The sequence below is a fragment of the Phodopus roborovskii genome, unplaced genomic scaffold (assembly GCF_943737965.1).
Source record: "Phodopus roborovskii unplaced genomic scaffold, PHOROB, whole genome shotgun sequence".
In the NCBI taxonomy this organism is placed as follows: domain Eukaryota; kingdom Metazoa; phylum Chordata; class Mammalia; order Rodentia; family Cricetidae; genus Phodopus; species Phodopus roborovskii.
Window position 1 is genome coordinate 23,032,991 of NW_026126470.1, and position 26,010 is coordinate 23,059,000.

Sequence of the window (26,010 nt, forward strand, 5' to 3'; positions counted from 1 at the left end):
GTTAGCTCGGCTTGTTTCCTGCCAGCTCTTCTCAACTTAAATTGTCCTGTCTACCTTTTGCCTCTGCGCATTTACCTTTCTCTGTTTCTGTATCCCTTTCTTCACTTCTTACTTGATGGCTTGCTGTGCAGGTGGGCGGCTGCCCTTGATGTCCTCCTCTTACTCCTCCCAGATTTCTCCTCCTATTTATTCTCCCTGCCTGCCAGCACCACCTATCTTTTCTCTTGCCTTGCTATTGGCCGTTCAGCTCATTGTTAGACCAATAAGGTGATTTTAGACCGGCAAAATAATGGCGTTTCACAGACTTAAACAAATGCAACATAAAAGAATGCAAGGCATCTTTGCATCATTAAAACAAATGTTCCACATCATAAACAAAAGTAACACATCTTAAAATAGTATTTCACGGCACAGGTTAGCATGATAGTGTATTTAGTCAGGTCCTTTTTGGTAGCCATGTTGTTGAGGTATCCTGAGTGTAGCTTCCCTATTGTACCTGAGCAGCATAAGCACATTTCACGGCACTCTTACTCTTACAATCTTTCTGTCCCCTTTTCTACAATGTTCTCTAAGCCTTAGATGCAGGAGCTGTATTGCATTTTTTTTTCTTTTTTGAGTTAGACATCCCATAGTCAACTGTTTTCTGAATTTTTACCAGTTGTGGGTTTTGTAATATTTTGTAATATTTTCCATCTGTTGTAAATAAAAATTTCTTTGATGAGGGGTGAGAAGGAAAAATTTGTAGAATTTGTTAAGGAATTATGTTGGCTTACTAAAATGGTGATAGAAGTCTCCTCTAAGATACATGACTTCACTAGCCTTACAAAGTTGGGTAGATTTCCAGTATGAGGCATGCTTTTCCTTCTGATGAGTCAGGCTTAAGCCTATTTAGACAGTTGTTCATTACTATCAAGATATAAATGCCACTGTTGTATCCTTAGTGTTATCTTGCCATGCTGGTCATTGTTGTCCATCAAAGCATCTCAGCTAGGTAGGAATATTGATCCTTTGGGAGCTTACATGGCATCTATAAGTTAAAACCCAGTCAGTTCTCTCTTTCCCTCTCCCTCCCTCTCCTTCTCTCTCTCTCTCCCTCTCCCCCCTCTCGTTGTGTTTTGTGCTGTGTGAACATCATGTAGTTTTACGTATCATGGTGGCATATGCAGACTATTTTATGGCGTGGTTCATCACAGTGTATAACCATGCTGATTCAATGTTACAGTCAACATTGCAACTGTAGTACTTATCAGCACGTCTTTGCCTATTTGTCCTGTTGTTTCCCGCAGCTCCTTTCCTTTAAAAGGAGGCATGGAGGTAAAGATGCACATTTTGCACTTCCCTGGTCTTCAGGCAGAGCTGCGGTGTTGTCATCCTAAGAGATGCCGCCTGCACCTGTCTCCCACGTCTCTAGACACGTATTTATTAGCAGGAAATTGGTTTTCTTAACATTAAGAAGACTGCCCAAACTTGAAGTCTTGAATTGATTTAATTCAACTGCAGAGTTCTGTGTCAGTGTTCTTAAACAGTGATCCCATCAATGTTTTCCCAGGTGAAATTTCCTCAGTTGAACAAACAACAGGAAGTTGTCAAGTGAGGAGAGAATCAAGTTGTGCTTATTGGGTAGCCATACTGCATCCGTCAGTCTTATAAGAAGTCAGTCTCCTGTAAGGAGCTAGCTTCAGACTGAGTTTTTCCTTTGAATTTTCATCGAGAGGTGATGGTGTTGAGGGAACTGTATTATTTTTATTACATTCTCTAACAAAGAGAAACCTTGACCTCACTGTTGAGCATTCCTTCTTATGGGGCTATTTTGAAAGCCTTCTCTACTTTTTTTTTTTTTTTTTTTTCAGAGCCTAAGTGAAGCACAGCTTGGTCCTGAACTTGAAATGAGATGGTTTTCAGAAACTGGGCCAACAGCTATCCCTTGAAATAAGAGACTATGGCCTCCTCTTATGGTAGAATGAGACCTTGGTTGGGGCTGAATCTAGGTCAAATGATGGTCAGTGACACACTGACTCCATTATTTCATTTCATTTTTATTTTTTGGCATGAGATGTCCCTGTGGAAGCACAGTGGCAGAAGAAAGACTGACCCCTGCAGTTATCTCTTCATGGGAGTCCCTAGAATGGAATCTTCTCCCCTTCACACCTTCCTTGATCCCCCTAGGAAGACAAACATCAAAGCCAGTTTTCATGTGGAGATATTTTCATGTGTGGATGTCTTATAATAATTATTGGGAAGTAGGCAATGGAATAATCCTGAGCACTTAAGGTATTCTTACATTGTATGGATCAGATAGCAAGGTCAGACAGTGTATTATTGAGTATACAGAAAATAGAATCTGTTGTATATGTGTGCATTTTTTCTTATTTATTTTTGGAGAACTTCATATGTGAGCTCTCTAGCTGTATCGCTCCTGCCTCCCCCTCTTGCCTCCAACTCTTTCTGTGTGGCCCCAAATTCACAATTCTCTCTAATTTTTGTGAATATATATATACTTGTGCATATACAACTTACCAATTTTATTTCACATTGCTCATATGTACATGTGTCCAGGGCTGGCTACTTGTGATTAGACATTATATGCAGGAATTCCTCAAAGGAGGGAACTGATTTATCCTCTTTTAGGAGCCATTGGCCCCCTGTAGCTTTTCATCTACTGGTGGGACCGTGTGTATATTCTAAGAAGCAGGATCATTGGGGCTTCCAAGTTTAAAATGTGCCATGTGGAGCAGGAGGTTGGAAACTCAGCAAGGGTCCCATGTTGAAGTCTTAGAATTCCTTATTCCTCTGGAGTCCTGTTTGCTTTTGTGTCTTCAACTGACTAGGTGAGGCTTGCCAACACAATGTCTGCTTTACTTAGAGTCAACTCATTTTAAATGTCCATTTCATCTATAAATACTTTCAGAGTAACATGTATTCATGCTTGAACAAACAACTGGGCACCATAAACAGAGTAACATCATATAAAATTAAATATAAGATGGCTGGATATAGCTGGGATCTATAATTCCATCACCCAAGTTCCAGGAGAACCTGAGAAACATAGGCAGGAAACAAAGAAATCACAGGTAAATGTTGGAAGTATAAACAAAACTATAATGCATAGTGTTTGGTTTACAACTCACAGGTCAGATGAACTGAGTCTCAGGGGAGTTTTGTCACTTCAGGAAGGTCCTGAGGTGTGTGTCGGAGATAGAACTGAGGTTTGAGGGTTTAAGTCCATCTTTCACTGATTCTGGAGATCCCAGTGTGTTCAGTGCCTCACATGTGTTGAGGCTGACATATGCAGCAATACACTCAGCTGTCTCCTACTATTGCCTAATTTCTGAAGAGCTGTCAGAGTAGAGGAAACCTGTCCCAGACTGCCTCTTGGTGCTACAGACATCTGAACCATGGGGTTTTGCTACAGGGTGTGGGCCAACTGAGGCAGAGAGGAAGGTAGCTGTCACAGATAACAACCCTTCCAAATTTATGTTTTCTAAATGTCTTCCTAATGTAAATAGAAATGTGGCTTTTAACATTTTAATCTTAATGCTGGTTTACAGTTACGGGGCTGAAGTCACTTAAGCCCATTCCTGAAAGCATGCTTCAGATCTGGTGTCAGGAAACAGCACTGCTGGTTTCGAATTTTTGTTAATAAATGAAGATCCCCAAACATTCTCTCCAGTGTCAGCCATGCTACTTCAGCACCTTAGGCATCCACATATTGCTTCTCACCAACAATGAAAGGTAGCTTCTCAGGGGTTAGAATGTAGGCTGCTATTAGAGAACATCCATATTTGACCAATGGCTTTTTGCTCATTTCCCTGGGAGGCAGTGACGTGGAGCCATGACTTGAGTGTAAGATGGTTGTCACAGTGAAACTGTAGCAAGAGAGGCCAATATACCACTAGGGGAGTTTTCACTACTTAACCACCAGTCCCTGAAGCCCGAAGATGAGAGTGCAGTTTAAGCTTTCTCAATATTCCTTTGCTGCCCAGACCATCACAGCCAGAGAAGCACATCGTGACTGATGGCATCAGTTAAGGTCATGACACTTTGGTAACATTTGTAAAGTAATGATGTTGTAGGAATGATTAGGTTAATCATTCCGAATTTCTTTATGGTACCTTCAGAAAGCAAACCTTGAAGAAATTGAGCCCCCATCCCTTGGTACTTGGGTAAAATTGTGTTTCATGGTATATTAAGTATCAGTAGTATTTCTCTAGGTAAGGTATCCATTAAGGGTCCATTATGGGGTTACAAATACCTGTGAGCTGTGTTCAGAGGAAAGGCAGCATGGAGAGGAATACGGGGAGAGACAGAAGTTTTTGTAATAAACACTTTTTGTGATAAACACTTGGAGTATGTGTGCTTGTATGCACTTTTGTTATGAGTGTGAGCATGGGCATGGATATGCACATGCACATTAAAGATCAGAAGACAACCTCCGGGTCAGTTCTTGATTGAAACGGGCTTTGTTGATCACAGCTGCCATGTGTCAGGATTCCCATATGTCAAAACAAACAAGCAAAACACAAACAAACAAACAACAGCAACAAAACAAACAAATACACAAAAAAACTTGTCGATTATAGATGCTACCACACCTAGTTCAACCCGGGTCTGGGGCATTCAAACTCAGATTCTCATGTGGACATAGCAATCGTTCACCTATTGAGCCATATTTCCAGCCTGTGATGGAAACTTTTAATTGAAGTTTGAGCTTAAATCCAGCTTTGCTTTTATTAGAACCCATATTATTGTTCTGTGAGACACATTAGATAATTAGTTCAGCATGTCTTGTTTTATTGGAGTGCCTGTGCTGGGTCCTGGGAGCTATGCATGCAGCAGGAATGCCCTCACTCTGCTTTTACAGAATTTAAAGTCCTGTAGAGAAAGAATATGGGATGGAACAAGTAAATGATGCATATTTGGTAAGATGTCTACATCTTTTGTTGGGGACCTATTCAGATGGAGTGCCAGAAAAGTCTTCCAAAGGATGAGAAAATTCACCCGTGTATAGACTGTAGGAGGTGGGGAACTTTAAAAACGGGTAACACAATGCCAATTACAAATTTCACAAGGATATTTAGACAAAGTAGACCTGACTTTCAGTGGATGTCTGAAAGCACAGATAAGACTAAACCATGTAGTCTTTGTTTTAACCTATCATATATACATATATACATACATGCACACCCCCCATGATTAGGTTTAATTTATAATATAGACATAGTAAACAATTAACACCAATAATAATATAATTGGAATATTATATGAATATTGGAATGTTATATGAATGCATCCTCTCAGAACATCTACTTACACTTTTAATTTTTCAGTTAAAGGAAGCATTTGGTTTGTCTTGAACGTATCTGACTTAGCAGCCCCAACCACATTCCCTGTATATCTTGGACCATTATTAATTAAAATAGGGGTAATTTCAACACAAGCACTGCTTTACTACACCAGTCAATAACTTGTTACTAAATGACCAGTGGGAAAGACACATGAAGGATTCATGGCCATAATGAATGTAGCAAGACAGGTGAGTTTTTGTTATGTCGCTCAGAAGAGTGCATAATGTAAAACTCATGAATTGTTTATTTCTGGAATTTTTCATTCATTATATTTGGATCATAGTTGGATGTAGATAGCTAAAACTGCAGGACATACAGAACGGACAATTCATTGTGGTATCCAATAGTCAGCTAGCAGGCAACCTGGAGGATTATCTATTAAAGCTGGGTGCTGGGCCCAGATGCTGCCTCAGAGGTAAGAGTCCGATGACTCTCTTGTCTTGCCCATATTGCCATAACAACTGGAACCAGTGTAGGGAAAGAAAGAATTGCAATGGATGAACAAATGAAAGGATGTGAGTCATTAATACTGTTTAAACATGTGCAGGAATTGAAGCCCCTCCCACCAGGCCCAAGACTTGCCCAGGAACAAAGTTTCTTGGGAGCAAATCTGGTTGTATTCTTTGTTTAGTTTTGTTTATTCTTGCTGAAAGAACTTATTCTTTCAGTTTATTGTTGCTAAAAGAAAATTTTTTTTTCTTTCTAACTATGAAATCACATAGTACAGTTTTTAATTGTGAAAACCCAAGGACGTTCATAGTCCTCACCACACAGAGTTCAGCAGGGCCAAATGTATTTTGAATGTGAAGTGTGTTAGAACAGTGCTTGGCATACACATAGAAGCCCACATGCACACATACGGATATTGCCATTATTGTTATGTAGCGTGACACTTGTAGAGATGAGTCTATTGGGAATCATTTTTACAAGGGTGTTTCTGCACTTTACAATGTGAGTCAATCCACTATTGCCATCCATATACTCAGTAACGGCACAAAATGAATGTGCTTTCCATTTGCGCCTCATTTTTGTGCCGTTTTAACTGATTTTGTTTCTTTTCGGAATATTCCGTTTTCTCAGTATACCCTGAGGAAATGGAAATGAGAGAATCCTGGTGTCTCATTTCAGTACAAATGTTTGTACACTGTAGCTAAAGTCCGAGTGACATTAGAATCCGTCCCATGGAAGTGTGACAAGGAAGCAATTCTTCTGATGTAAAATATGAAAAATTCAGTTTTAAGAGTTAGACAAGTGACTCTCCCAAGCTGGCACGTAGCTTCATTCCCTTTAAAGGAGTCAGTCAAGGTGAGCACCTTCATTTACATGGACAGACATGTACATTGTATTTATCATCACAATTCATTTGTGTCTAGATAGATATGTGTCATCAGCTAAAGACTACTAAACTCCAGCACTGGTCCATTTTTTTTTTTTTTTTGATCCACATCTCAGATGCTGGACACTGGGCAGAATATTCTATCTACTACTAGCTCAGTCCTTTGAAATTGTATGTTTGTATATACGGGTTCTTGTTTGTGGGTACCCAAGTTGTGTATCAGGTGAATGCCTAAGTTTGCATGTATGGGGAGGCTACAGGACAGTCTCAGGTGTCATTCCTCATGAGCTGGCCACATTGGTTTTGGAGATAGGGTCTTTCACTCTCATCCGGATCTGAGTAATGCAGCCTGGCCAGTGAGCTCCAGAGATCTGCCTTCCCTCTGCTTTCCCAGTCTTGAGCTCACATACCTATGCTACCATATCTAGTTTTTTCTTTTATGTCAGTTATGTGGGTTGAACTAGGGTCCTCATGTTTGCACAGCAAGTAAATTATCAACTGAGCTCTCACCCCAACTCAATCTTAATAATTTAAAATGTCAAATATCTATCTGACTAGATATTATTACCCTGCTGTATCATGTTCTAAATGTATGGTTGTTTCAGGAGACTATAGAAAATGTTCAAGAGACAGTTTTTTTCTCTTTCAGAGAGTTTGTAGGTCAGAGGGGAGACAGACAGATAATCCTGATTATGAAGAATACAAAATGGGTATAAAAGTGGGCATAGGAGGAGGGACACAGTGAATTCTGACTGAAAAAAAAACTACTGAAGTCATCACAGAGTTTGGGCCCTTCAGTTACATCATGTATTATTCCACAGAATAAGCAAGAGAATCAGCTAACCCCAAGGCCAGCAGGTAAGGGAACTAACGTTCTAGTTTGCATGATGGTGAAGGACTCAGAAGGGTGGTTTTCTAAGGCATGTGTGGAGGTGTTGAACTCAGATCTGCTTCTGAAGAGCAGAGAGTGACTTATTGAGAAGCTACAGCAAGGGGAATCATCTCATCTTGTTTTGTGTCTCCTTATTTTAGTTAGAGAAAAATGAAAGCGTCCATGTTTCAGGCCATGGGAACACATCCAGATCTCTCATTCATTCACCACCCACAGCCAAATACATGAGAGGAAATGACATCTCTCCACAGCCAGAGGCCACTCACTTAGGAGAGGAGGAGGGCCCTGGCAGAAAGAAATGGATTTGAGAGCCACTTGATGCACCTCTGGGCTGCAGATAAGGCACAGCTTTCCACCACAGATGTGCAGCCTCAAGCCTTTCCTCAACTTCCCATTTTTTTTAATTTTACAGAGGGTACTCAGGGTTGGGCTAAGGGGCAACTTGATCCATGAACATTCTTCTGGAAACTCGTCTGGGAGGTTTCTTGGTGAAGATGACACACACTTCTTGGAATGAACTGGAAACAAAAGGTTAGAATTTGAGACTGTGCTGAGACGTGTCTGGAGAGGTTTGGGGTGAGTGGTATGTGCCAAGGCAACACGCAGAGCATAGATGAAATTTATGGTCTCGTGTGTCTCTTTCAATATTGCTTAGGAATTTAGTGAGCATGGCCTTTGAGTGTTGCCAGGTTCTGTCTACTATTGTCACTTCAATAAAAGAAATTTGATTATAGCTGGACACTGCCCTGGCATATTCCTTTAGCTGTTGAGTCGCTATGTTCTTGTTGGAAGGAAACATTTTTTCTACATCATCCGAAGTCCAAATAGCAGCTGCAGGAGAACGTATAAAATGCCTGGCTTGTGGGAAAGAGAACTGAGAGGGCCCCTGGCACTCTCCACCTCTTTCTGGGCCCTGGTGAGACTCCTTTATGTGGGCTGAATCCAGTACCCTGATTCTAAGCAAAAGCTAGGGTAGAAATTGTGGGCTTTCATTTCCAAGATACCTGAAGTTTCCAAACCCTGTGGTGCCAGTCCTTCTGGAACTATGTACACACTTATCCCTTGAATCTTGTCATTGGCTTGCTCTGTGGGGAGGCCCGGATGGTAAGGAAGTAAAGGCGGCCTCTAGCCAATAGCCAACGTGCAGAGGAGGTCCTCAATCCAAACGCCTTCAAGGAACTGATTCCTGACAGCCACTCTTCCTGGGAGAGAGTGAACTCAAAGCAGACTTCTGTAGTTGTGTATTGATATGCTGCGATTTGATACGCTCCTGTGCCCAAAGACATAGTAGGGCAGACCTGAAGCCCTGGCCTGTTGAAATGGAAATATGAATGGTGTTTCATGCCACTCAGTTTTGGGGTGTTTTGTTACACAGCCACAGGTAATTAATTATATCATTGATTTTAGAAGCAGAATGGCCTTGGATGGGCTGTGACGATGGAAAATGAATCTGTGTATACATTAATGTCTGAGTCACCAAGCTAGAAAACGTCTGTGGGACAGTTGTCCTTCATGCACTACTTGTATTAACTGCAACAATCTGGCAAGGGTGATGTTGATCATATTTTGAAAGACAGTAACAGTACATACATTTCTCTCTCTCTCTCTCTCTCTCTCTCTCTCTCTCACACACACACACACACACACACACACACACGCACGCGGCTGAGAGCATATAGTTAAAACATGGTTGAGGCTGAAAGAGAAATCAAATTTTTATTCTTAAGCTGGGCTCTTTTCTCAATATTAGGGGGTGGCATTAAGGGTGGGGACAGGCTTGGAGAGGCTAGAAAGCAGACTGACTGAAGAACTTTTAGTCACCTAGGTCACTTTCCTTTCTTGAAGATGCTAACAGTTTGAAACGAAACTTAACACAGTGGAACTGAGAAGTCCTTAGGCACCTTTGTGGTGATTAGCTGATTAGCACTGTATTGTGTGGCTTTAGAATCAGGTGTTAGGTTGTTTTAATAAAAAAACAAATCAGAACAACAAAATATCATGAACAATGAATACATGCAACAAAAATGTAAAAACACAGAGAAAGAATACAGATAGTATGTCGTGGTGTTAGGCCTACGACCATGATTTGTCAAAATGGACTTTGCTAGACAAAGACAAGATTGGAATAGTGTAGATATGAGGAGTTGTTGTTATTTGGAGTGGCTGGCAGATTATAGAAAATGGAAGGGATGATGTGTTGATTCACCTTAAGGTGAGGCTGGCCCTGCATATGCCTGTGGTGTCCTGAGCTGAGATAGCATTTGACTCTTAGGAGATACTGAGGTTGTCTGACCAACTCCCAAATGAGACCTATGGTCTATCTCAGGCCATCAGCTCATTAACTCTTGCAATAGCTTTCCCATCTCCATTCTTGGAAGGAGCTGAGCAGGCATCATTGCTCATGGGGCCTCTGCACAACATAGACTGTTAGCATCGTAATACTTTATTCCCACAATATTGAAGAGCATCACAATTAACTCTGCAGTTGGAGGTGATTGAATCCTTTAGAGTTTCCTTGCTACCTCGTGGTTTTCACAGATCTCTTTAGTGCACCCCTCTTTAGAATGGCAGACACTGGCCACACAAGGTATGGTGGCTTGAAGGTGAATGGACCCCATAGACTCATGTGTTTGAATGCTTGGCCCAAAGGGAGTGTCACTATTAGGAGATCTGGTCTTGTTGGAGGAAGTGTGTCACTGTGGGGATGGGCTTTAAGGTCTCAGAAGCTGGAGTCAGTTCACTCCCTGCTGCCTGTGGGTCAAGATGTAGAACTCTAAGCTCCTTCTCCAGTACCGTCTGCCTGTGTGCTGCCATGTTTCCAACCGTGTTGATAATGGACTAAGCCTCTGAAACTATAAGCCAATCCCAGTTAAATGTTTTCCTTTATAACAGTTGCTGTGGTCATGGTGCCTCTTTACAGCAATAGAACCCAAACTAAGACACAAGGCTATGCATCACTTAAACGGTGAGACTGAATAACTTTTTACACTTAATTTAACTCCAATTCATTTAAATGTAAATGCACAGGTCTAGAGGCTATAATTTTATTGCATACTTTAAAAAAATTAATCTGGGCTCATACGGATAGGATATTTTCCAAGTCTCGGGCTCCAAACTAGAATTTTTGTATATATTCATCCAGTTTTCAGAAAACCCATTGAGACCTATTATATCATTCATATTTCATAGACAGAAATTTAGCTACCAAAAATAGCATAGCCGTCCTCAAATAAGGTGAGGGACAGGGTTAAAAAGTCAGGGTGGCTCCAGACCTATTTCTTGTGCAGAGAAAGAAGGCTAAGTCAGCAGAAATAGAAGGGAGGAGTAATGACACAAGACAGGTAAAATGTGGTCCTTGTTATAGTAAGTTCTTTTGTTTTATTCTTCATTATAGACAATTTAGCCATAGTAAATGTTAGGTTTTAAATAGCGATAACACACATTTTTACATCAAATATTGTTTTTCTCCAATATACATCAGTGAACTTTAAATATCTATGATATATTCATTTACGTTATTATGACACTAAATAAAAACAGTAAAACCCTTCATTTGTTGTAAATGTATAGGTCTGTTCTATACCTTACCAGTCACCATGAACAACTCAAAGAGAGATGGTGTGGACAGAAATGGTTCCCGGGCAGGTAATATTTATAGGACATAGGAGGCACATGGTGGATCTATATTAGTGTGAAGATGAGTATTCCATTTTGATAGACTTGTTGCTCCACTTTTTCTTTGGAAGGTGTAGTGCATTTGCAAACAACATTCTCAAACCCCAGAGACTTTGGCACTGTGAATTAGAGTTGTAGAGTAGCAGTGACTAATCACATTTGCAGAAGAAAAATAAATTAAAACCCATGGACAGTCAACACTGTGCTAATACTTCATGCAAAGCAGCCTCTCACTCCAGCCAGGAACCCCTGATGGCTTCTTGTCTTCCTAATGTTATCCTCTGCCAAACCAAGCAAGTCATTGAAAACCAATCTAGCCTTAGTACCTCACTGAAGACCATGTTCATCAGATCAACACATTTCTAATGTAGATATTTGTTACAATAAAAGCCACTACTCACTCATATTCTTTCCCAAATGTAAGCACAAACTCCACAACTTATACTGCAAGGTATTTCTTCTGGTTATTTATCAAGTTTCTTAGTGTCATTTTGGGGTGTCACTGAATTATAATCATGATATTGCATTGACTGTTTTAGGGTCCTCACTAAAGTGATATGAAGCTCTCACTTAACCCCAGTGTTCAGCAAACAGTTTAAAAATACACAGAAGGACCCACATAAAAGTGAATGTGTTAAGGCCACTTGCAGTAGACTAAGGCACGTTTGAATTGTTTATTGACTGCTCTTACATTTGAAGGTAAGCACTTCATGAAAATCTCTACTTGGGTAAGAGATAACAATTGGCTCCTTACCTTTTCCATTAATTACATGGTTTTTCTAAAAGAATATATTATTTAAAGTTTATAAAATACAGAAAATTGGCTATTACACATGAGCATATTTCTATAGAAAGAAATCAAATTTTATCTCCCCTTTAAAAAAAAAGTGTGTTGTATATGGCCAAATTCTGGCATTTTATTACTGATATAAAATTCCTGGGAATATGGTTTCTCACCTTTTACTCTGCAGTCGGAGCAACCTTCATCATGCTAGTGACTAAAACCAAGTGGTTTTTAGGAAGGGCTAGTAATAACTAAGCAGATTTTAGCTCCCAGAACCTGTTGAGTACCTTCGTTTTTGCTTAAATAATCAAACTAATGAATAAGATTCATCTACTGGAGACTCAACTGGTCACTTCACACATACCCAAAACAGGCAAAAAATAGTTTGATGCTAAAAAAGGACTAATCTGCTATTCATTTTGGATATCATTCCTAGAATATTTCTTTACTGCATAGCTAAATTTTATTTGGAATCTTGATGATGGCCAAGCTATCTAGTCAACAGTAATGCTGCAACTGTTTTGTTGTTGTTGTTGTTTTGTTTTTACAGGTATATCTTAGAGATGGCATGGGTTTGATGTTCTACCTGTATCAGTAACAGCTCTTCCATGTCCCCAGTGAAGCTGCTTGTCTTTCATATAAGGCAAATTTCACAAGAGAAAGACATGAATACATTTTCGTTTTCTAGGGCAGATTGAAGTAATGTTTATACACTGTACTACTATTTATTAAGTTTCTTCAAAGCAATGTATACACCTGTATTAAAAATATTTTGTTGCTAAGACCTGGTAACTAACACCCAAGCTTTCAGTGGGTTTGAATCTTTTTGGTGGTGGTGGGGTGAGATTTGCTCAGTGATTGGGCTAATGGTTGCTGAAGCTGAAGAGCTGTTAGTTCCTTCAAAGTACAGTGAAGCCTGTGGTATGGGTTGAAACTTCTCATGAAAGGGTTCTTTGTAGCATGTGATGCTGTTTGATAGCTTTTAATGGACAGTGTGTCTCCCTTAAATTTGTAGTCAGCTCTAATCCTTCTTCTGACTTATCAAATAACTTAAAAGTAACACTTTGCTATCATCTCATCTCTGCCTCCTGCACCTTTCTCCAGGAGTACATTTCAATGACACCACTTTTCATTGCTTACCCATAAGAAGCAATGGTTCATTTGGTAGTGTACTGTGAGGGGTAATTGAGTAACATCTTCATTCTATCTCTAATTCTAGTTCCTTTGTGATTCTACCATATGTAGGTACTTCCTCCACCAAGCCTTAAAACCACCAGAATTTTGCATGAGGGTTGAAATCAACTTCTTCCAGGTGAATATTAATATCAATATCCAGACCTCTTTCCATGAATCATGGATGCTTTTAATGGCTTCTACAATGGTGAGCTCTTTCCAGGATGCATCTAATTTACTTTGTCAAGCCTACAGAAGTCCTCATGTCAGCTATGATCATATAAAAGGCTTTATCAAATATCAAATAGTAAAGCTTGAAGTTGACGTTACTAATAATCTATGTGACACAGAGTGGGCTTGGGACATAATTAAATATAAAAAAATATCTTCATCTCTTTGCACATCTCCATCTGAGCTCTTGGACAATCAATGCACTGTCAATGAGCAATAAATTTTGAAAGAACCCTTGTTTTCCCCTGAGCAGTAGGTCCCAACACTTGGCTTAAAATATCCATTAAACGACATTGAAAATTGAGTTGGTTGTTCTATTTATAAACTATAGACAGAGTGGAATTAGCATACTCTTAAATGTTTTCACTGGTAAATGATTATTGAATATTGGCTTCATCTGAAAGTCACCATTTGTGTCACAGACACTAACAAGAAAGCCAGCATGTCTTTCAAGGCTTTGGAGTTGGGATGGCTTCTTTCCTCTGGCTGTGAAAGTTCTAAAGAGCACGTCTTTCAAGAGTAGGGTCTTTCATTTGTATCTAGACCCAGGTTTACTGCAGCCATAAAGGCGATCCTAACTATGTCTTTGGGAGAACTGGCCAAGGCCTACACATCACTGCCTGCTGCCTCACTTTTCACTGTGATGTTTCAAAAGCAACGCCTCTCCTTAACTTGAGGAACTGATCTCTGCTGCCTTCAAATCCCGCTCTTACAGCCTTTTCGCCCCTGCCAGCCTTTGTAGGATGAAGACAGTCGGAGCCTAACTCTGGATTAAGCTTTATGATTTGAGGGAATGTGGCTACTTGATCTGCTACCCACACCACTAAAGAGTCCTCCTTATAAACAATGGCTCACCTTTCTCTTTTCTTTCTTTTCATGGGCTCAGAGAGAGACGGTTTTAGTTCCCTTGAGGAAGTCTACAGCTTAACTTGTGAACCGGTGTAAGAGGCTAGCCTTTCAACTTGTCTCAGATTTGACCAAGCCTTCCTCACCAAGATGAATTATTTCCAGCTTTGAGTTTAAAACAAGTGATGTATTACTTTCCTTTCAGCTTTAACACTTAGAGGTCACTGTAGGCTTATTAACTGGCCTAATTTCAATACTATTCTCAGAAAAGGGAGGGGGACAGAAGGAGGAAAGTTTTCCATGGGAGCACACACAGAACACACAATATTTATCACTCACTGCCTTACAGGGGCAGGGTTCAAAACAGATCACAAGACTACTGTTAACAGTATCAACTGTTCCCGACCTCAGATTACCACAGCAGACATAACAATAACAACAATGAAAACATTTGCGATTTAGTGAGAATTACCACATATGATACAAAGATGGAAAGTGAGCTCCTACTACTAGGTGAATGATACTGTTTTGTGCAAGGTTACCACAGACCTTCAATTTGTAAATAAAATAAAATAAAAAAGGCAACACCCAGAAAGTGCAAAAGGGTAAAGTGCAGCATGATGAGGTATGCCTGTAGTAAAACCGAAGTTCTCTTCTGGTTACTTCCATGCAGTGCCTCTGTTGGTGCCGGGCACAGAATAGACTCTAAGGCACTTCGTATGTATTTGTGAACAAATGCAATACTGACCAATTCTAGTTCTCCTAAAGCTATGTGGGACACACCTGTTTCCTGGTGGGGATCAGATTATCCTTTGTTCTTTATTCTGGATTTCAACACTGAAAGTTCCTTAAGCTAGTCCTAACGCAACATGCATATCAGCTGGCCTGCAAAGTGCTTTGCTTTAATCTGACTGTCCTTGACTAGGATCAGCAGATCCCTTACTATGTAACTTCCTAGAACCAAGCAGAATTCTCCACCTAGCGTCAGCTCTGAGCAGGGTAGGAACCCTGGTCTCTCTCTGCATGGGAATTCTGCCTGAGATATAGTATCTGTCCTTAATCAGTAGACAATCTTTTTTTGTTTTTTTCATGTTTCTAAATTAAGGCATTTCATTCTGGGTAAAATTGCTAATTGGAACATATTCTGTTGTGGGAGGAGGAATGTTTCCTTGAGTTTCCAGGATAGGGAGGGGGTGGGGAGCGCTGGGCTGAAGCTTGTGGCGTCGGAGAGTAAGGTGGAGGCAAGTCTGCACAATATTCCATCTCGTGGTCGTAAGGATAGGGGGGCGGCGCCGCTGAAAAGAAGAGGGGAAAGAGATCAGGCATTTAGCAAATACATCAGCCACTGTTTTAAACCACTGTGCTAGCTACTTTGAGAAGGGAGGTACTTTCTTCTTCCGAAACTATTAACATTTGTTTAGAACGTGGACGGGTATGGCTGAACAGGTGTGATCTCTGTGAGGTGGTGCCCTGGGTGAGGGCATTTGGAGTTGGGGTTTATGAAGAGCCCCTCGGGAATAGGACACTGAAGGAGCAGAGGGTAGGTAATTCAAGCTTGGCTGAAAGCTCAGTAGCAGGAGTGTACTGTATCACAGCAGCAAACGGGGAGACTTGCAAAGAAAGAAGGCCGAGAAGCAGGTTCACCACCATCACGCTGGTCTTGATGCCTTGGGTAGAGTAAGTGATGTGGCATCCTTAGGAAAGATATAGTAAACTTTATGTCTTTAAAATTATTCCTTTTACATATATTAACTGAATGAATACAATACTATTTATAAAGGGCAGTTTTCATACAAAGACACATGGTCCACTGAACATGTCCACATGTCCTTCCCACGGGCTCCAACCTCCCCTTTCTCCCACCTGCTGTCATTCTCCTTGTTTGGTCTCTGTTTCCATGGCACATGTGATGCTAGGTTTCTAGCTAAAATCTAGGATCCACAAGTGGGAGCCACAATGTCTTTCTGAGACTGGCTGAAATTCCCTTACTATGATGTTCCCCTGTTACACCATTTCCTCTCAAACAACCTGATCTCGTTTTCCTTTGTGATTCGATGCAACTCTGTTGCCTGTGGACCACATTCTGTCCACCTCTGTGTTGCTGGATTCTGGCTGGTCCCGTAGATACTGGTGTCTAAGTATCTTCATGGCCCTTAGAAACATAGATTAGTGAGGCTATTCTCTCAGCAGAGGATAGAGCGACAGACTGCAGAAATGCGAGGTGGTGGACCAGTACAGAGGAGGAATTAGAAGGCATTCATAACAGCCAGGGGGAAATAGTCGTAACACACCAAGCTGCTGAGTGTAGGCAACTGGGAATGTAGGAAGGAATAGGAGGATGAAAGGGTGGATGAACGTATTGGCCAGCTACATGAGGGCTCCTGGAACCTGCAAGATAAACAAGTTTAGGGATGGAGATGAAGTGTTTCATTTTCGAAATCTCCTTTAAAAATCTGTCTTAATTTTATTTACTGTGATGTAAGTCAGTGGGTTTAATAACCACATAAGCTGTACTTGATAGTAGCTTCTCCTGGATCCCTAATCTGTAGTGGTCATGTCTTCAGGGAAGGGAGGGGGAGAGGGGACCTGGGAGCTGAAAATCATCCATGTCTTCATGATGATAAGCCAAAAATACAATCATCCTCAGGACCCAGATCCGACTTGGGAAGTGACAGGCCTTAGCAGGTCACTACGAATGCGTATGGATCTCTAGACTGATGTCACAGTAATGTGACTAAATCACCAAGCTTTTGGCATTGCAGTGACAGCAGCCTGTTCTTCCCCCAAGGACCTAACAGTGTTCTGATAAATAGGCACACAGGAGGCCTCAGCCACTAAGAGGCGCACACGCACACAGGAGGCTTCAATTACTACATAGAAACAATGCTTATCCCAGATCCCTCTGGTGTGTCTGTCTTTACAAAGATCCTTATATTTGGAGTTGTTTGCTGACCTCCGGATAGAAAGGGAGAGTGAGAAAGGAGAATTAAGGAACCCAAGAAAAGAGGAATACGAATCCTCCTACATGAGCAGCATGTCCCCTGAGAGGCCTGCTCCCTAGTGCACAGGGGAGACAAGTATCTTTCATTGGTCAGGGAACTTGGCTAAGTGAAGACATTGGCAGATACTCAAAGCTTCCTTAGCCTTCCTTCATACCTGCCTGATTGTAAGCTCTGTCTGCTACAACAGAACGGAGGAATTCCTGTGACATGCATACACATTCCCTCTGGATTCTGTGCCCATTTCCTGGCTCTTTAAAAATAAGAGGGCAGATACAAAGGTTCACAGAATGTCTCATGCATACCAAGAAAGGAGGCCCTCCAGGAGCTGGTAGGTCCCATTGGGCTCCCTGTCACGCTGGTTCTTGTGGACATATGGCTCCCCCTTGTTACCATGCTCAAGTTTCTCTGCCCCTGGCATGGGGAACACGGATTGACTTGGTCCACGGACTGCCTCCACCTCCTTGTGTCATGACCCCATACTGTGTGTTTGTGCATCTGTGAAAGGCTATGTGTGTTCTGCTCTGCCACGGCATACCACACTACTCGAGGACACTTTGGTGAGAGTCCTCACGGTTCATGCTGCCGTGTGTCAAACATGACAATCTCTGCTGTGAAACGGTGTTCTTTCAGTCACAGAACCTTTGAACTCTGGTGAAATGGAAATGATGCTGGAGAGTGGTGGTGGGAGACCTGTTATTCCTGAAAGTGGTGCATCTTTTCTAATATAGTCTCTGGACGACATTTATGACATAGTGGAAAGGGACTGTATTACCTTTCTTTGTGAGAGTAAGGTCTCATAAGAGAGCAAATATCCAAGGTATCAGTTTTGGGATTCCTAATTAATCCTAAGGGGCTTGGCTCTTTTCAGTTGGACATATGATTTCTGGAAGATGAGGATATGCCTTTCTATGGATGGGACCTCTGAAACTCTCGCATATCTGGAATTCCAAATCTCTGATGCAAGTATTATAAATATGCTATTCATCTTTAATGTCAAATACAGGTGTCTATAATATTTTTTTAAAAAAATTGTTGGGTGTAATGGTGAACTCTGTAATCTCAGCATTTGGGAGGCCAAGGGAGGAGGATCCTGATTTTGAGGCCAGCCTGGGATATAAACTGAGTTCCAGGTCAGCTTGGTATATACAGCTAAACTCTGTCTCAGAACTGACTGACTAAATGAATAAACAGATAAACAAACAGAGACTGAGGAAACATATGAATTTCAGAGAAGAAATGCAATGCTTTCAATACACTCAAGTGTAATATTCAAAAGGTAAAGAAAATATGGATGCAAAAAAAAAAAATCCCAAATTTTGTCATCTCAGTATGTCATCTCAGTGACATCTTAGTGAGGTGTCACACCAATATCTCCAGTGCGTTTATACCTTCACAGTCACAGGGAATGGTACTATCTTTGCCACTTTGTATAATAGCACAGCTTATATTGCTGTATATTCTCCCCAGGATGTTACTATTTCTGGGTGTATACTATTCCACTTCACATTTATCTACTACTCAGAGTCAATGTCTTTGTTATTATGAATGACTGACAAGCATCTTCTCACAGGGGACTTTTATTGCTCTGGGTGATGCCTTTGAATGAAATTCTAGAAGTCTGGATTAAGCAGTACTTAAGTGTTATTATTTGCAGATGCTTGCCGCGGTGAACTGTGAAATCCTCTGCAGACACTGACCTGGCACAGGCAGGCTGTCATTTGGTATTAGAAAAATCGTAAGTGAGAAAACATAGCTATTTCATCCCATCATTTCTCCTATCAAGGCTGGAATTTATGACATCTCTACTCTGTTTTGGTGCTTGAAATTTTGTATTTTGTCTTTCTGAAAATTGAAACTTTGAATATAACTATAAGATTTTTAAATTTTTATTTTTATTTATGTGTGTGTGCATAGATGGGGCGTGAAACGACAAGGTATCACAGAGGCACTGGATTCCTGGGGAGCTTCTTGACATGTGTGCTGGGATTCAGTTTGTCCCTGTTTTCTCAGTGAAATAAGAACCCAGTCTTTGCTGAGAGAAAAGCAGGATAAGGATATGCTTGAGGTGAAAGAGAATGAGGAGAGCAAGAAACCCATCTCTTGAAGTGGGAGGCATGATGTGCCTAGCATAAAACATGCTTTCTAAGCATCACCAGTGGCCAACACATCTAAGAAAAGGCCACTGTTTTAAAGTGAGACCAGTCTGCATGGTTTCTTGTCTAGTCGCATTAAGCTCCTACATACAGAGACAGGGTAGTTTAAATGTTGGACTTAATAAGAGCCTGGGTACTGCCAGGCGGTCATGTTGCTAGAGTTGTTCCATTCAGAGCCTGTGCCCTGGCAGCCCTAACAAGCTATGTTCAGCCATCAGCCCTCAATGGGCCAATTAACAGGCAATAATGAGAAGCAAAACAAGGGTGTCCATTCATTGTGACCACACTGGGAAGAGGAACAAGTGAAGGGAGCCAAGGATCTCTCCCACTCACCATCAGTCCATCTTTGGGCTGAGATTAAATAAGAGAGCAAGAAGCATACACAGCTTAGCAGTCCTGGCCAAGGTGGTGCCCCACCCATCACTGACCCATTCTTGTCTTGGATCTACTCTTTCCTACAAGGTGTCATAACAACTTGTCAAAATTGTATGAAATCTCTTTCCAGGAGACAAGTTCCTCCTCTGTTTGAGATCAGGCTGAAGCCTTGTGTTCTCAGGTAGAGATTCCTGGCAGAAATGTTAATTTCTAGGGATCCATGCCTTGACACCCTGATACCATGAAAGACTCACATGTGTCTCTCTTTAGTCATCCCTCCCATCATGGTTACTCTGCAGACAGAATGATTTAAGAGCATGGACAACAGGTGCAAAGAAATCATTTGGGTAATGGTGCACAAATATGAGCTGATAAAGGACAGGCAGAAGGAAGAGAGGTGACATCATTTTAAATTGCTTTCTTTAATTTGCCCTCGTTATGGTGGAAGTCAACATAAGGTTCAAGCTTAGGGGAATGAGTATTCCAGAAAAAAATAAAAGGCAGGAATCATATTTTAAAATAAGGATTTATAAAATATTACTATAATCGCTAATGACAAAGGGGGAGAAATTGTCACATGGATGTTTTAGTGGACAGAAATGGTTGCAGATGTTGGGGTGGATTGATAACTATGGACTTCATGCTAAGTCCCAGTGAACACATATTTGGGACAGGACCAGTTACAGATACTATAAGATATAGAAATAGAGAGAGGAAGAAAGTATTAGAATTCCATGACGTGTGTAATGCAAAAGAGCTCAGAAAGTTTAAACAGAAAATGGGATCATGATTTGAGAAATACCTTCAACATCACAAGCATGTGTATGCACTGGCCCTGCAATTGGTAGGATGAGGAGAAAAATAATTCTGTTTTGATAGTGTGGCAGAGGAAGCCATCTTTTGAGGGAAAATACGATTTAAAAAAAAATTATTATTTTGTGTTTGTGTGATATCTGTGTGTCCTTGTGTCCCAGTGCATATGTGGATGCCAGAGGACAACTCTGTGTAATTGATTCTCTTCTTCCAGATTATTGTGGGTTCTGGCCATCAGGCTTAGTTGCCTGGCTTGTAGGGCAATCACCTTTATCTCCTTGAGCTGTCTTGTCAATACAAAAACCAAATTTCTAATTAGAGACAAATGGGAAGGTAAAGTTCACATCCATCCCCTTCAGATAACAGTCCTACATTCCTCTTCCTTCGTCAAACTCAAAAGTCCTCTGAACCTGCAGCAAATAGCATCTCAACAGTTCATGTTTCTGTGAGAAGTGGGCCACTGTTAAGGCTGTAGGAGATGGTGAATGATAAAGGGCTGTCAGTTCAGGCAGAAGGACTAGACTTGAATCTCCAGCAGCTGGTAAAAAGCCAGGCATGGTGGCTTGTATTTATGTTCCAGGCTAGGCTCTCATGGGCTTGCTAGCCAGCTAGCCTAGCTCAGTCAGTGGTAAGCTCCAGGTCCTAATGACAGAGTCTGACTCAGTGATTGAGGAAGGGATACTTTTGGTTACACACACACACACACACACACACACACACACACACACACACACACACACCACAGATCAGACACAGTTAGAAAAGACTGTCTTCATTTCTTAGTTGAAGGGATGAAGAACAGGAAGACACCTAGGACTTTTTCCACTGAGCACACAGCAAGTTGTGTGTATGTGTGTGTGTGGGGGGGGGGGGTGGAACTAGGCAGACTAGGTGCGCATTACAAGTCTAAAATGAAGGATGTCCTAGATTGTCCCTAGACTGTCCTCCTCATAGTGATGAGGATGAGGACAAGAGCTGACCTGTGCTGATGTTATCTGAGAGGAAGGGGAATAAAAGTTCTAATGTGTTTTGGCATCTTGGATTTTTGTGGAGTATAAACAGCGGTTATTTGTGTGGTGCGTCAGAGGGTGGGTCAGTGGCACTACTGCCAGCCACTCATGAGCCTTCTGCTCTGGGTGGGGCTCAGGAGGACAGAGGAGAGGAGAGCTGGCTTGTAGCAACATTACTAAAAATTGTGAGTGAAAAGAAGTTTACACAAGTACATAAATGACAAACATACAACACCACCCATACACACATACATGCAAACACACATGTTCACACACACACACACACACACAAATGTACACACAGTGATTCACTATTTCCTACCAGACATTAAATCTATTTAAAAATCAATAATAATTAAAATAAGCTGCTTCTGGTATAAACAGATATACCTGGCCCACAGAGACAAAGCAAGTTATTTTAACAAAAACACAACACTGTGAGCAGTAAGGATTACTTAATAGGTCATATTTAGATATTCAGGTTAACCAAGATTAACATCTTAGAAGAAAAATAAATTTGACTACATCAACCAAATACAAAACTGTGGCCCACATCTGGATAATCCTAGCACTCAATAGGAGCTGAGCCAGGAAGATCAGAGGTAGTATGGGCTACACTGTAAATATCCTGTCTCAAAAAAAGTGTATAATTATGAAAAATAAACAGGGTAAACTCAGAAATGGAATAGTTATGAATCAATTATGTGAAAACAAGACTGATTTAATACTTTCAAACTGTAGAGCAGTAAAGGTGAAAAAAGGGTGTTACATATAGCTTTAAACTTTAGAATGTCGAAAATTATGTAGCAAAATAAGCAACCTCGACAAATTATTGTTTTGTTGTTTGTTTGGTTTTGGAGACGGAGCCTCACCAAGTAGTCTTGAGCCACCTAGAACTCCCTATGTAGACCAGGCTGGCCTTGAACTTACAAAGACCTGCCTGCTTCCCTCTACCCAGTGCTGAGATTAAAGCCATGTGCCACCACACCCAACTAAGAAATCATTCTTGAAATGACAATGTGTAATTTATAGGATTATTACATTAATTATTCTTAACTCAAGAGCCCAATTTATAAGTTACCAGCTAGTTCTCCAACATGGTATCTGCCTGCATGTTGCTGCCATGTTGCTAATGGGCTAAATTTCTGAAAGTGTAAGCAAGCCCCAGTTAAATACTTTCTTTTATAAGAGTTGCCATCGTCATGGTATCTCTCCACAGCACCTGAACTCTGAATAAGACACTGTTTTAAAATATATTTTAATTAAACCTTGTCTTCCTTTTTTGATCAAAGAAATGTGTGCCTAAAACGTCTACCTGCAAAGTAGTTCCTGCCTTCCCTCCAATTAATGTCTATGTTTGACTTTCATTTGTTTTCTTGAGTTATATATTGGCCTGGGGAGATGGGCACTGAAGGAGGGAATGATGAATAAAATGTAGTTTTATCAGTAGTTTTCTCAATATCCATACCTTTATACTATCCACAACAATATCATCAGCAAGATAGGACTATCTGAACTCACAAATAGTTTTTTTAGTGAGTAAAACCTATGTAATCCTAGGCAGAACTTTAAGTCAGCTTCCTAGATATTGACACATGACAAAATCAAGTATTGTGAGTTGTGTTAATTCACCAATCAGGTTCACCAAGTTCTCACTCTGGGTCCAGTCTTGTGTCACATGCTTGGGGCAGAGACATAAAAGAAATAGATCAAGGTCAATTTAGGAGGAGATGAACAGTCAGTAGGGAAACACAAGGTCTCTTATAAGATGAGAAGCACCATGGGAAAAATGTAGATCAGCAAAAGGAGGAGTCAGATGCTGGAGTGGGAGGAGACCAATTGACCGTAAGGTCTTAAATGAAGTCTAAATTTTAGGCAAAGCCCTGAGATGAGAGCATCTCCTTTGTGTTAACAGAACTGCAGGGAACAGACTGCTGGAGTCAGTGTGGCAGGGAATGAAGAAAAATAAGTGAGGCTTGTGTGAGGGAAAGGATAATTCTCCAAGCGCTTTGGGCTCTCAAAAAGAAGCATTTGCCTTTTGCATTGGTTAAGATGAGAAACGTCTGGCTTTGGGTTTTCTGTAGGGGAAATAAAGTGCCATTGGAAGATTCTGAGTATAGAAGTGTGATATAACCTGACATCTACTTTTTACTTAGTTTTTACTTATCTATTTTGGGGACGGTTCAAGACAGGGTTTCTCTTTGTAGCTTTGGAGCCTGTCCTGGGACTCACTTTGTAGGCAAGGCTAGCCTCCAACTCACCGAGATCCACCTGCCTCTGCTTACCTAGTGCTGGGAATAAAGGTGTGCAACACCACTACCCAGGTCCCCCCAACATCTACCTTTGAAGGCTGCTGTGGCAACTTTTTTGAGGGTAGATACCAAGGATCAGGCATTAGGTGCCGGAAGGCAAATTAGGATACTGCTGTAGTAGCAGATGAAAGTTGGCCATGTGACTCTGTCTTTGTTTCTTTTCTGTTGCTGCAAAGAGACATCATGACCAAGGCAACTTCAGAAGAAAGAAACTATTGGGGGCCTACAGTTTCAGGAGGAGAATTCATGACCATCATGGTGGCATGGGGTGGGGCATTGCAGCAAACAGGAAGGCAAGCCCTAGAGAAGCAGCTGAGAGCTCACGTTCTTATCTCTAAGTTGGAGGCAGAGAGAGACAGCTAAATGGAAATAGACGGGCTTTTGAAACCTCTAAGCTCATACCCAGTGACTCACCTCCTCCAGCCACCACTCCTAATTCTTCCCAAATAGTTGCACCAACTGCTGATCCAGCATTCAAATATATAAACTTATGGGGCCAGTCTCAGTCAAACTATTGCAGACTTCCACCCACAAATTAACAGCACCTATCATTATGAGAAGTAGTCAGCTGTACAATACGTTTTCTGTGTGCCACTGAGAAATTTTCCTTGTCGAGAGCTTATAGATTTGGGTGAAAGAGAGGCATCATGGGTGACTCCAAGATGTTGCTCTGAAAGACGGAAGACTGAAAAGATGAGGAGTATATGTTGTGAGTGGAGAGAAGATGAGAAATGGAGTATTCAGCATGTTCATTTCTGCATAGTGATTAGATATTCTGTGGAGATGTCCAATGAGATAAAATAAATCTTAAACACTGAAAAGCAGTTTGGGAATGGAGATATGTAACTCTGGGAAGCATTAGCAGGGCAAATGACCCAACCGTGGAGTGGTAGACAGCGTATGGAAGAAGATACAAGAGTGAGTGGGTACCAGAAAAGGAGAAAGGACAAATGGTGGTGTTATTTGTACACTCCTCTGAAATGCGCTTCATCATGTTGAGCAGAAAAAGATAAAGATAAGTAAAGATTGGCAGTGGATGCTCGTAGAAGGTATGTTGTGTTGTTCCTTTTCTTGTGGGACTGAGAGGGAACGTAGGTATGGATGTGAAAATAATATCCTATGAAGCCAGCAAATTTAGAAACTGCTCACCATGCCTTTATTGTTGAGCATTCTTTAATTTTTCATTATTTTTGACAATCTCATATGGGTATACAGTAAAATATATTGTATCTACTCACTCTTCCTCCATATCTTCCCAACATGCCCCCTTCTCAACGCCAAGTCTTTTTCTTTTTCTGACAGTATACTGTTTTAGTTAGAGTTTTTATTGCTGTGAAGAGTTGTGACTACCACAACTCTTGTAAAGAAAATATTTAATTGGGCCTGGCTTAGAGTTCAGAGGTTTAGTCCATTGTCATTGTGGCACAGAGCATGGCGGCATACAGGCAGACATACATGGAGCTGGAGTGGTAGTTGAGAGTTCTAAACCCTGATCCAAAGGCAGTGGGAAGAGAGAGTGTGGTATAGAATATTAATTGACGATGTGTTACATTTGTTTATGCAGAAGAACTTTTATTTAATGATGTAAAGTTGTGTTGCATTCTTTTATGTTATATTTGTTTAATTCTGTGAAGTTGTGTTACTTTGCCTGTCTAATAAATCACCCGATGGCCTAATAAAGAGCTGGATGGTCAATAGATAGGTAGGAGAAAGAAGAGGAGGGGCTGGCAAGTAGAGAGGATAAAAAGGAGGAGAAATTTGGGAAGAGAAGAAGAAGAGGTCTTTAGGGGCAGCTGCCCAGTTAGGCAGCAAGCTATTGAATAAGAAGTAAAGAAATTAATATAGGATAGAGAAGGCAAAAGACCAGAGGCAAAAGATAGACAGGATGATTTATACTAAAAGAAGCTGGTTAGAAATAAGCCAAGCTAAGGCCAGACATTCATAAGAAAGAATAAGACTCTGCATGATTTGTTTGGGAGCTGGATCACAGGTCCCTCAAAAAGTAAAGAGTAAAAACAAGAGTGACACTGGGTTTGGCTTGAGTATCTGAAACCTTAAAGCCC

General features: G+C 41.0%; 1 protein-coding gene across 1 annotated transcript in view; it reads right to left on the bottom strand.

Moving 5' to 3' along the window:
* Positions 1–10,920: 10,920 nt before the first annotated feature.
* The window catches only part of Cyyr1 (cysteine and tyrosine rich 1), an 86,721-nt gene continuing 71,631 nt past the window's right edge, over positions 10,921–26,010 (bottom strand). Inside the window, exon 4 of the mRNA XM_051191799.1 lies at positions 10,921–15,577. Coding sequence (XP_051047756.1) covers positions 15,411–15,577 — 167 coding nt within the window. The 3' untranslated portion in view covers positions 10,921–15,410. The remainder of the gene's footprint in view (positions 15,578–26,010) is intronic.